This window comes from Orbilia oligospora (assembly GCF_000225545.1).
Source record: "Orbilia oligospora ATCC 24927 unplaced genomic scaffold scaffold00097, whole genome shotgun sequence".
Lineage (NCBI taxonomy): Eukaryota > Fungi > Ascomycota > Orbiliomycetes > Orbiliales > Orbiliaceae > Orbilia > Orbilia oligospora.
The window spans coordinates 1,608,847-1,621,380 of record NW_011645654.1 but is presented as its reverse complement, the minus strand read 5'-3'; the positions used below and the strand labels follow the sequence as shown (position 1 = coordinate 1,621,380).

At 46.7% G+C, this 12,534-nt stretch overlaps 2 protein-coding genes across 2 annotated transcripts; both read right to left on the bottom strand.

Annotated features, from left to right (window-relative positions):
• Positions 1–4,862: 4,862 nt before the first annotated feature.
• Positions 4,863–9,927, bottom strand: AOL_s00097g481 (uncharacterized protein; the record flags this gene model as incomplete). Its single annotated transcript, XM_011126314.1, has 5 exons — positions 4,863–5,216; positions 5,272–5,733; positions 5,797–8,979; positions 9,047–9,657; positions 9,768–9,927. The coding sequence occupies 5 exons, from the start codon at positions 9,925–9,927 to the stop codon at positions 4,863–4,865; spliced, it is 4,770 nt and encodes a 1,589-aa protein (XP_011124616.1).
• A 1,511-nt stretch (positions 9,928–11,438) lies between these two features.
• Positions 11,439–11,703, bottom strand: AOL_s00097g480 (uncharacterized protein; the record flags this gene model as incomplete). Its single annotated transcript, XM_011126313.1, has 2 exons — positions 11,439–11,580; positions 11,645–11,703. The coding sequence occupies 2 exons, from the start codon at positions 11,701–11,703 to the stop codon at positions 11,439–11,441; spliced, it is 201 nt and encodes a 66-aa protein (XP_011124615.1).
• Positions 11,704–12,534: the final 831 nt, after the last annotated feature.

Sequence of the window (12,534 nt, the reverse complement as noted above, 5' to 3'; positions counted from 1 at the left end):
CGATTCCTTTCGTATGTGCATACATACCTGCCCATATGCGTTCATCATATGCAGGCTCTTATGAACTCTCCTTGAAACCGGTATGTGTGCCGAAGCCCTCATCCGAACGCGATCAATCGTGCCAATACCTTGTCAAATTTTGTTTCTCCTATGTAGAATATATTCATGCCGTGTACATGTACTGTACTGGATTGTGTCTGTAGTCATGTAGGTATATTAGTCCTGCAATATATGCCGTATAGACCGCTATAAAGTCCGGCCAAGACACTGCACATGCAAGGTGGATATCATTTGCATTTGCTCGGAAATATCTGCCACTTATAATGATCCTAAAATATACGAAGCACATACATGTCGATATCTCCTTTTAACTTATTTCCCAGGCCTCGATCGATTGAATTCGGGTATCGAATACGAGGGAAAGCACATGCAGCGTCAACGGGTGACAGATGTCATGTCATCGGGATCAGATGTATGGGGGGCGTGGAGGAAGAAATTTAACAAGACGTCTTAATCGGAATATCTTCTTTCAGATGTATGTACCCTTGCATCACGAACGAACAGGAAAGAAGATTCGCCTTCGGTTTTAAGGGTGGGGACTCGCGCGTGCAGTCCGTAGCATTCTGCTAATTGGTTAATACAGCGTTGATCACATATCGAAATAACCTATATCAAGCCGGCTTTATATGCGCAGGAGGGTTTATCTCCTGTCCCCGGCACTCGAAACCCGGCCACAGTCAGCTATCTCTCCCGAACCAAACTGGCAGAATCGATCCCGGTTCCGGAAGTCATCTACACCCGGGAATGTCCCGATTCGCCCCGTTTTTCTCACGTGCCGGCCGTAAAACACGTGCCGTGCCGGCCATGGCGTCAGAGCTGGATTCTGTTACCGGAACTTCGAGCCATGCCATTGTGTGGACCCGGATTTCGAGGAATTGGTTGTCGTCTGACGTCCCGTGCCTTTGGGATTTGCTTCGTCAGAGATTATCAATTGCTACCACCTCCCACTTTTGATCCTTTATTCCACATTTAATATTTATTTTCGGAGGAAGCGACTTTTATAATCTCTTACTCGCTAAGGATGTGATGATGGCGCATATGCCTCAGACTGCACTGACATTTTGTCCTTATAACAGGCGCCTAGTTAGAACTTGGAAGCTCGCACCTGACTCGAACCGGCTGTGGGACTTTCGGGTTTAATACAGGTCCATGGAAATTTCGAAACCGGCCAGCCCGTTATCCATCTACCCAGCTTCCCCGGCGAACAAACAAACAAACAAGCCAAAGAAAACCAGGCAGAAGCTTCTATTCAGCGCCGGTGGCGTTTCGTGGATTTCCTCCATTCCTAGCAAATCACAGGAAAGTGGCTTCAGATTCGATCTGATTGGCGAGAATACGAGGTTCGCGAAATTTCTCTCATCAGATCAGATTTGCAACCGCTGAGATCCTTCTTCCTTTTCGCACCTCTCAGCCTCAAAACGTCAAGATGTGGATGTGCGCGACTCGTGTTCGTCATCGGTGGGCCACCCACGAAAACCAGCTGGATTAACTCGAGCGGTTTCTCTCACGGAGCTCAAGTGGATGTTTGATACTTGATATCAGGCCACTCGGGCACCACCCAAGGTAGCCTTCAAAACCCGTTCGGATGGGGCCCATTAAATGATATCACCACTCGGGGAAAAGATCTGCGAAATAGCCCTGGCCGGCGGGGATTCCTTTCGGATGGCGAAACATGACCTATATTACCGTCGACATATTGGATATTGGTAATATCGCGATATGATGTCTTAGAATTTTGAGATACGTCCAATCCCCAAAAAGTCACTTCTTGGATGTTTGAGATCAAGATAGATCCTTGATATCGTATCCGGGCAGGTCTGCATACTAACTACAATGCTAATTTACAAACTCGCTACCAACCGTGGGGATATCTCGACCATGCATTTTGAATAGCACTCTTTTGTCGACAGCCATGCCCCCCATGCTCCTCATCACGAATATTGAGAGATATGACTCGGGATTACGGTTCCATCCGACATTTGCGAAACTCGGATTGCGGCTTAGTCCTTTGAAGTTGCATATCTTGCCCAAAATAATGATAATCTTTTTTTTTTTTGCTAAAAAATTACTAATTAAAAAAAAAAAAAAAACCTTGGAAATATTAATCCCTTCGGCCTATTATTTCCAGCTTCAACTCAGCACAGGCCTCTTAACTTGCAGAATGAAGGCATCATCGATGTTCCCAAAAATATGCAAGATGGTCATCTTATGAATCCTGCATTTCCCATTTTCGGGTCCTAATTATTCCAATACAGGAAACCGGTGAGATCGGGCCGTGCGTAAATGTGCAATCCCGACGACTTGTCAACGATTTTTAAAAAGGGTCATGTGGGGAAAATCCCATGAAGTTGGAAATATATTTTGGGATATTGGGGGGTTTGTGCACTGTCTTGCTGGCTGCATCGCTTAACGGATTCATGGTGCAGCAAAGACCAACGGTCGACTTGTGGTCCAGATGCAGGTATGTATGAGAATGCACTGTGATGCGGGTATTGCCGCCGTGGCATGGCATGGGAAGCTTTCACTTTTAGTTTGAGACCAAGGAACGAAGATACTTCGAACACGTCTCTCTCATCTCCTAGTGTGCACGTACATACGGCATTGGACGGAATCATATCTCGGTACTTGGTCTCGGTCCTCGGTCGCGATGGCCGGTGGGTAGCCTAGTTTTTAGTCCTGTTCAAGTCGAAAGTCGTGCTTCTGTTGGATCGCGATCGAACCTGTTCGAGAGACCGGATACGAGACCTGCCGGGAAAAATACTGAGGCGGGCCACGAGAGTGGAGAAAAGGAAAGTGGTTTTGAGACCTCTTGTGTTACTGGAGCTGCCCCTGCTGTCGCTTTTCGATACAGGAACATCTTTGCATTTGCCTCTTAACTAGACCTCTCTAGAGATGAAACGTTCAACTTCAAGAGCTCGAGGGAAACCCCACATCGTCATCTATGAATATGAAAATGAGGCTTTAATGATCATGCAAGACCGTATCACATATCACCTTTTTTTTTGATTTCTAAAAAAAAAAAATTAATGCTTACCGCTTGAATACTACCCGGTCACAAATTGTATCCAATGGGATTGAACGCGACCAAAAAAGAAACCGACTCGGCAATCAACGTTTTTTATTTATTTTTTAATTGCCGTACAAAAACACCTGTTCTTCGGAGAATTAATCATCACTCAAAAGTCCATCTGATGCCAGCTTCCCCGAAAAGAAAAATAAAATAGAAAAATAGAAATAAAAAAAGACAACAAGGAAACCCGGAATCAGTTCCCGATTCGTAACACATTTCCCCCCTTCCGTTGCTGCAATGGAACTTACCGTGTGATTGATCTGGACATTAATGTCTCGGGGAACGAAAGCTATCTCACGACAACCGGCCACCCCGAGGGTTGACAGGGAAGTGCTATTGTGTTTCCAAGCCCCTCTTATAATTAATCAGATTACCGGAATAGTTCAAGTTCATATGCCCCTCTATAGCAGTGAAATAGCTAGCAAAAGAAAGCGCCTTTTATTTCCTTGTTTTTTTGTTATGAACAACTAGTTAAAACGGTTCTGCTTCGCCCGGATTATAAATCCGTGCTATTAATTTACCAGTGGGTCATTGATCCACTTCAATTCCGTGTCGATGTTAGCCAACATACATACTCCATATACATAGTACACGTACGTACGTACAACTCCTAGGTGTTAAAAACCGGGATGTTTGGTCTAATATAGCTCAGCTCGGAATCACAATCACAAGGGGAAATAAAACACGAGGGTGGAGAAAGTGGGTGTAAATATGTTTGACAACAATCCACATGGTAACTTTTAGGGTAATGGCAAAGGTCGTATTCGCGGTGGTGCTCTTTAAAGTCTCGTTCAGGAAATTTCTGGGGTAGGTGATTCAGGGACCCTCTCTCTCAGTGCGGCACGGCACCAATCTACCTACGTCCTGTCACTCTCAAGGGCCTTGTTTGTGTAACTTGAGCCGGTTTCTGATCTGTTGCTCGCTACTCTCTATGTAGTATTGAAGATGACATGTCTTAGATTAAGTCCGGCAGTGAGATGTGATATGGTATCACTATCACCCCGGGTGTGTTCAGTTTGATGACACAAAAGTGTGCCCAGTGGATCGAGTAAAACATTCGAGATCGTCCCAAGCATACCAATATATCCCAGGGCTCAAGCAGACGAGGGAGTGGTGAACCCTTTAGTCTATATTTTTTTGTTCTTTCTCAACGTTTCTGCAGCTGATCTTGATGGATGTCTGGGTTCGGTAATCTCAGATCAAAGCTTGTTGATACCAAAGACAACCTTCGAGCGAATGGGGAGGGAAGGAACCAATTTCCACCTTGTCGAAGTGAAAGGTCTACTATGCAGTTAATACCGGCATTTGGATAAATGGATGCAAGGAACCGGGTTTAAGGAAAAAGACAGATGCATCGATGTTTTAACGCAATCGGACTGGAATGGTAATGAAGCGATAGAATAACCAAACAAGTCGACATTTGATCGACTGGTCGCAATGATGGGAAAACATCCCGTACAAAAAGAAGTCAAGAAGGGGGGTAATAGATAAAAGGGTACAGCTTTTATTCCATTTGTTCATGCGGTCTAGCAGCCCAAACAGGTGCCATGCTTTAAAAAAAAAAAAGAGCACTTTTCCCGCCATGATCCCGTTCGTCAATGCCTACATAGAAACGAAGCCGCAAGAATGCAATGAAAGAAGGTTAGAAACAACGAAAAGGACTCGAGTGAACATAACTCATTTGGCAGTATTTCGTCACCAGCGGAAGAGAATGACTTGATCTTCTACTCAATCAAAAATCCATCATGCTCATCGCATCGCGTAAGCCCATTGTTAACTTGACACTAGGACTTCGTGAGGGGTGCCATGCTGTTGGGGTCTTAGAGTCTTCCCATCTTCTGAATACGACTTTGAGTTCTTTTGGCGCGCCCCCGAGGACAACATTACTAGGCGGGACAAATGGTCGATCTTCGTTTGAAGCTGCCATGATGCTGTATTCCTGGGTAAAAAGAAGCGCATGTTGGAAGTCGATACGTTTGTCTTGTGCTTGTTCGCCAACAACGATGTAAAGCTCGAAGAATGCATCAATAATGTAAATGTTGGTTGGGTCAAGATCGGATTGCGCAAAGGGGTAGATTTCGACAGCCTTCACCACTAGTTAATAACTGTTTAACCGGTAAAATAGAACGGGAGGTACTCACTGAGTTTGGTGACTCGTGGTCCACTAAAAAGACGCGGCTAGCGTATTGCATATGCTGGGGCTTGAGACTCCAGTATTGTGCATGCACCTGGCCTCCAGGCTCACCTCCCATCATTTCGACAAAAAACTCAGGCTCCTTATCTTCATCAATCTGCTTGACTTCGTTGTCACCGGCAAGATCAAAGGAAGCGACTTGAGCTGCTCGGAGTTCCTTAATTGATGCGCCCTTGCCTTTCCAGAGATACAGTCGATCAGGTGTTGAAATAATGTAGGGGAACCCGCTGCACAAGTTCGTGAAATGGATATCAACTTCATCGAAAGCGATACCCCCTGCGACTTTACGACAACAGAGCATGTAGGGGATGTCCTGTTGAATTCGAGCCCTAGATCCACGACGAGTGATTATAACCCCGCCGAGTGCTTCAATAAACCGGGGGACCTCTTTGCCTTGTTGGGTGACGATCTATGCTTGTGAGTTAGTTATTGATTGGACTTGATCGAAGGTGTAAGAGGAACCAGGGCATACCAATCTTCCATCGTACTCTCGAGCCAACCGTCGAGCTGAGAGTTGTGCCTCTTCGACGGTTCCGAGGGAGACTCTATCGCCGCTCCAGAGGAAAACTTCCGACGCCATCATTCCGTTGTTTTCCATATAAGAATGCAGGCACATGTAAAGACCGTCTTCATACAATATATGCTCCTGACCGACTGGAACATGGTCCTTTTTCCCGTTAATACCAGTGATTTCCCACATTTGCTTTTTGAGGGTCTGAACTGATTCGTTGATTTGCTTTGGTTTTGACTCGAGCAATAGTGTAACGTCAATTCCACCCTTGGGAGGGTTTGTAGCAGGACCAGTGAAGAACTGTGAGAGGTATTTGGCGGCATCAATACCTACAACATTGAGAATGCTCTCGTCTATAGCTCTCGAGCTACCGAGTCGGAGTGGGGAGGGAGTTGGACCACTAGCTCCACCAGCTTGCGGTGATCTGTATGCCTTAGAACTCTCCATTGCTGCGACTTCGTCCTGGTACGTGGGTAACTTGATCATACTTTTGCGTTGAGGAGTAGTGTCTGGAGTTGAATTTGTAGACCCCCATCGACTGATAGAGTCTTTGACGGAAGGAGCAATGATTGTTTCCGTCGCTTCAGAGTCTGTTGACGGCTTGGGTTTGAGAGGTAACTGTGGAAGAGGACGGGAAGCGCCGGGTGACGGTGTAACACTCGCGGACGGCGGAGTAGGCAATCTGCGTGTTCCACGTTCCTGGGGAGTAAAAAAGAGTGGCTTGACAGCGGGGTCCTCTTCATCTGTGCTCTTAGAATTCAACGATGCCCTTGGCTTAGTTATCGGCGTAGTAGGATTGGAGTTGAGACTTGGGAGGCTATCACGGATATTGAATGTTGAGCTTTTGGCCCTCAACAGCGGCGATTTAGCAGGGGTTGGTGGCTTTTCTTTCCTTTCCCCCGAGCTCTGTGGCTCTTCCTGGTCATCATATTGGATGGATACTGCAGAGGGTTTGCGGGGGGTGATAGGAGCTGGAGACAATGGTCTATTTCCCAACCCATTCTGCCCCAGGGACCTCCGTGTAGGATTGGAAGATCTGGGATGTGGAGAGAGACTCGATCTTTGTCTCCTGGGCCCCTTTACAGCCGAGGAAGAAGAAGAAGAAGAAGCTGTGGCAGGGGCGCGCCTCCTTGGTCCACGGGCACGACCCTTAGTCATGTGGGTAAGTTGCGGCCCTTCTGCAGACTCCTTCGAAGCTGGTTTCGATGTATTAGAGGTTGAAGATGAACCACTGTTGGAACCAGGTTTACCCATCCCCATTGGACCCCGAGAGAGTATACCAGCGAGCCCCGGATTGAAACGATCCGCCAATTTGCCCCCAGACTTTACTATTCTAGCTGGAGCGGTAGTTTGCTTGGAGACAGCAGGCATTGGGTTTTCCTTTCCCTCAAAAACTGCGTCACCACTATCTGGTCGGCGTGATGGTGCATTGGTGTTTCCTTCCAAGCTAACTGGAATAGTTGCAGCACGCCCAAACGACGGCTTCGCTGGGGGGGAAATAGGGGAGTTTTTTACAGGAGATGACGGGCGTAGATGTGAGCGAGCGACGGAGACTGTCTCTTTTAACGGGTCAGGCGCTTGATATTTTTGGGGTCCGCTGCTCATTTGCAAACTGCCACGAGCGGCTGCGACCACTTCTTTAAGCTCATTTGGCGCTTTATAGTTCTGCGGGCCTCCCCTATCCTGAAGGGAAGCTTTAGCAGCCAATACCTTCTGCTTTAATTCGTTTGGTGGTCTGTAGTTCTGGGGTCCACCGCGATCTTGAAGGGCAGATTTTCCTGCTAGGATCGTTTCCTTGAGTTCGTCTGGGGCTTTGTAGTTTTGCGTTTTAGTTGGAGAAAGCCTCGATCGGAAATCAAGGACTCCATCTTTCTTGGCTTGCTGCTGTTCTCGGAGGCTGGCTTCACGTGCTGCACGAGGATCTATGGTCATTGTTTTGCCTGGTCCTCGTTCGAAGACAGGTTTGCTCTTAATAGGCGGTTTATCCTTAGAATCGGTGCCATTGGCTAGTTTTTCCGGAATAGAGGGCTTCGAAGAAATGGCCGGGCGAGGAATAGAAGAAGAAGCCTCTGGTTTAGGTGCCTCCTCAACCGGTTCTTCTTCCACAACTGTTTTCTCGAAGGGTGCCGCAAAATCAAAAGCCGGTGGAGGATTGAAAATTTCACTAAGGGGTCTTTTCGAGAGCATTGCAGATCTTGGCTGGATAGTCGGCCTGGAAAAGCTGCTAGAGTCGAAGCGTGGGTGGTCAGTTTGAGAATCTACGGACATTTTTCGTGGAACGTGGTGCGCAGCCGCCCTGGCGCGAGCCCGTTCCTCACGAATAGCTGCGGCATCCCGAGCCGTTTTGATTGATTTGTCACGTGTAGGTGACCTATGCGAACTCTCTCTTGAAGGGGAGAACATGAGCGGCGGTTGAGACCCGATGACAGGGGCAATGTCCTTCTGTAATGCAGACTCTAGCCACGATGATTTTGTAGGACTCCATCTCCGAGGGTTCATCGTCTTCGACGGAGATGTTGGTGGTGTTGCTTCCGTTCTACCCCTCCAACCATCAGTCGAAGTTGACACGACGGACTCGGCAGGTGACATCTCCCTTCCTCTACGTTCTTCGATTTCTTTGTCTTCCGGTGCTGGTGTACCATCTCTCGATAAAGTAGAAAGGGCACGCTCTCGTCGGATGGGAGTCGTCCGTTCTTTGTCGGAAACATTGCTACCTGATCTTGACAATGTTGACGCTGGGTTCCCCACGGGGGGTTTTCTTACTGAAGCATCTCGCTTTAACATAGCACTCTGGACGAACCCGCCGAGTCCCTTCGTTGGACTTGGTGGTCTTCCCATCTTTTCTGGGGAGTTTCTGCCGCTATTAGATATAATATACGCTGATGGCATTAGAGAGTTCTCCTCCTCCTCGTGTGGCCCGAGCCCAGAAAAGGATGACTCAATTTGCTGATGGGCTTTAGATGCATATGATGGGGTTTTCCAAGGCATCGATTCACCTGCACTTAAAGGTCTGTCATCAGGGAGAGAATCGAGAAACGATTTCGCCTTTGAGATGCTTTTGAATTCTGTCAGGGGTGCAGAGAATGACGTCGTCCCACTGGCATTGGATAACGATGAAAGAGGCCTCGGTGGCTCAGTTGTCCTCTACTATAGCATTAGTCCACGCAACTGTGACTGCACGAGGCATTTTAGTATTCTGGGGGCTACTAACATCCGACATCCCGGGCAATGCCATCCTGGCGCCACCGCCACTATAGCTATCCTCTGCATCTCTTCGTAAAGCTGCAGATTTGAAACCTCGGTCTGCTGTTTGTCGAAAATAGGATGGATCTTTGGAACCGAGGTTTTTGGCGATCTGATCTCTTGATATTTCGGAACCGGCATCGCTTTCATTGTCATCACCTGCGACGCTGCTCGTTCTCGAAAAAGTAGATTGTGTAAAAGTTGGTCTTTCCCGTTCTCCGAAAGCTACTGATTGGGGTCTCCTTTGCCAGGAGAGAGGCTTTCCCGCTTGATTGAACGGCCGTCGAGTCGACCCTGTGACGGAAGATGGAGACGGGGTGAATGTATGGCTTGCAGTGGTGAGAGGTTTAGACGGTGGTGTTGGTAGTGGTCTCGAATCACTCATTAACCTTTCAAGGGCATCGTTACGAGCTTCAGCAGCTGTTGGTTCAGGTGTTGATGGGGGTTTTGGTTTAGATCTAGAGGCTAAAGGCGAGTCTTGGAGAGCTGCCATCGGGCTGCCATCGGTTACTCTTGACCTATAGCTCAACGGTGTGCCAATCGGCATCATCTTTTCTGGTGACAGTGATCTCGCTCTCTCTATAAAATGGGAACCAAAGCAGCAATTGAGCAGTCAGTAGCTGGTCGACATTCGGGAATATAAGTTTGCAAGCCGGCGTCATTTCACGCCTGGAACAGGCATCACGTACCTTCTCGTAACCTCTGCCTGGCCTCTCGCCGGGCCAGGATATCCTCTTCCAGTTTCCGGGTTCGTTCTTCATCTTCTCGATCTCTCTTGTCGTCTAGTTCTCGGATACGCTGCAGGAATTCGGTCACCTGATTGTCATCGGCTTCCGAGGGAGGGTCCATGGCGAAGGCTTCCGATGTAACACGGTCCGTGGATGGGCTCTGGTTCTAGTTAATGCATAGAGTCTATCGATTGGATTGGTCGGGAATAAAGCTAAGGTGTTCCGTAAGGTGTTCAAGGTCTTGGGGGGTATCTGATGTGAGAGTGAAAAAATCTATCGGACTCGCAGGAATGAATGCTGGCACACAGAATATGTTTATCGGTGGGCTAACTCAAGCCCCGCAGGAGAGTGCCAGATGCGAGATGGTGATCGCTGCCCAGAGCCGCTGGCAGCAGTAGGTACAATAAGAAGAAAGAAATATAGCTAAAGTGACGAGCAGCTGCAGAGGAAGAAGCTGAGGACCACGAATTCAACGCCGAGGAGACTAATACGGGACTCGAGGTTCACAGCTGGCTGGACATACATAAATAAGTACATCCTACATGGACATTATGAGCGAATGGGAATTGTTTTGGGGGTTTGTCCAATGGCGGGCGGGCGAGGGACAAGGACAGGAATCACCCCTGTCATTCTTGGTTGGTCGTCTTTTCGGTGATAAAAAAGAGGCAATTTAAATATCTGACGATATTGCCAGGCTGACAATGCAATGGACTCTCGACGGAGTTCCAAAATGTAAACAAAAACATTCCGCGAGAGGTTCAATCTCCAGTTTAATATCTTTCCATGTGGCCATGGCCATGCGGACCTCAAGCTTGAACTCAACCTGGATTTCAATTTTCTTTCCAGGTGGCCTGGCTCTTCTCGTCTTGGCAAGTAATTAAGGCTGATCGGTCAGGCCGACGGACTGTAATCATAACCTTCCAGTTTTCTCATCAATGTAAGTACGCTGTGGCATGCTGTAGATCGATTTATATGCATAGATTAGTACAGGAACAGTCGTTCTTTTGCATCCGTCACGACCCAGTCCAATCCTTCAATAAGGTTCTCTCCTGTCATGGCACTACATTGGAGGATGGTCCACTTGTGGGTCACAATCTCGTCCAGTTTGAGGCCCTGTTGAAAAGTTTATTGAATCGTTCATTAGCCCTCAACAAACTGTGCATGGTAGACGGGAAAACCCGCCAAAGAAACCATCGGAAACATACTTCTTTGATGTCGTCAGTCGACATGCATCCTTTCACGTCCGATTTGTTTGCAAACACCAATAATGATGCACCCATCAGCCTCTGTAGTCGTATCAAGTAGAACAGTTAGATTTGTTTATCCAGTTGGTGTCACAAAAACATAGGATGAAACTAGCCTCCTCCAGCAGGAGCCCGTGGAGTTCTTCCTTGCAATCCTCGAGCCGAAATCGATCAGTCGCGTCGACAACCCATATCAAAGCGTCTGTCTTCTCGAAATAATTCCGCCAGTATGACCGAAGGGTTTTCTGACCACCAACATCCCCTGTAGCTGATATTTAGCCCAAATCATCTCGGGTTTCTAAGACATGAGGACTCAAAATCATAACATACAGATATTGAGCTTGTATCTTGAGCGGTAAGAATATCAATTTTAGCCATGCGTTTTTTTCTAAACATATATTAGGACGGAAATGGCATACCCTTGGTATTCGATTGTTTTGATGATAAACCCCAAGGTAGGGCTCACGGTGTTTACATCTTCATGCATGATCTGCTTTACGATGGTGGTCTTTCCTGCATTATCAAGCCCTCTACCATTTTGGGCGTTTCCCTCAGCTATAGCTTCGACATAAATGGGATTGGACGGGTACTTACAACATTAACACCCTCATCTCCTTGTCCTTCAACCTTGCCTTCCGGAGTATGGATAACATTATGCTTGAGTTTTCGAAGATACTAATATAAGATGTCCTATATGTTATCTGATGAGCATATTTTGGTGACTTTGTACTGACTCAACTAAAGCTTGGTTCGAAGGATTCAGTAACTACCATATGGCAGTTGTACAGCTTAGCTAACCATGTCTACCACACAACACAAACCCCACGCAATTGATTCAACATGTGCATCTATCTGCACTGGCACACCAGATCCTAAAGCTATAAAGTTAGAGTTAAACTATTACCTCTACCGCGCTTATATACAGGATGAAAAACTAGACTATACAGGATGTACAAGCGCGAAAGGATTCTGCGGGCGGGCTTGTGTTTAATTTTTGTGTAGGCATGGAGTACGGTATCATTAAGTATGATTTTCAATCTTTTAATTTACATATAGACATAGCAGCCGATCTGGTGTGAGGTCGATATATATCTGGGGTTATATATAGCTAGATATCTTATACTAGGTCCTTAGGAATAGTAAAACAGTTGAATGGAAATCTGGAGGCCCCAATGTTTAGTTCAATATTATTCGGAGAATTATTTTCTTATGATATTATATATAAGGGCTTCACCGTTCGAAAGCTCGAAGAAGAATTTATATCTTATATGTATATATACATTTCCGCCCAGAATTGAATACGGTCAATGTCTAAAATTTGCGATACTAGCTATAATAAACACCGATAACTACTTAAGTTAAACACCAACGGAGTAAAGCGACAAAATAATACTAACAGGAATGAAACAAAGTCCCTTTCAAATTCTAGTCTATATGCTGATACTGCACTATATAGGTGCATATATATATTATCAGCTTGCTAC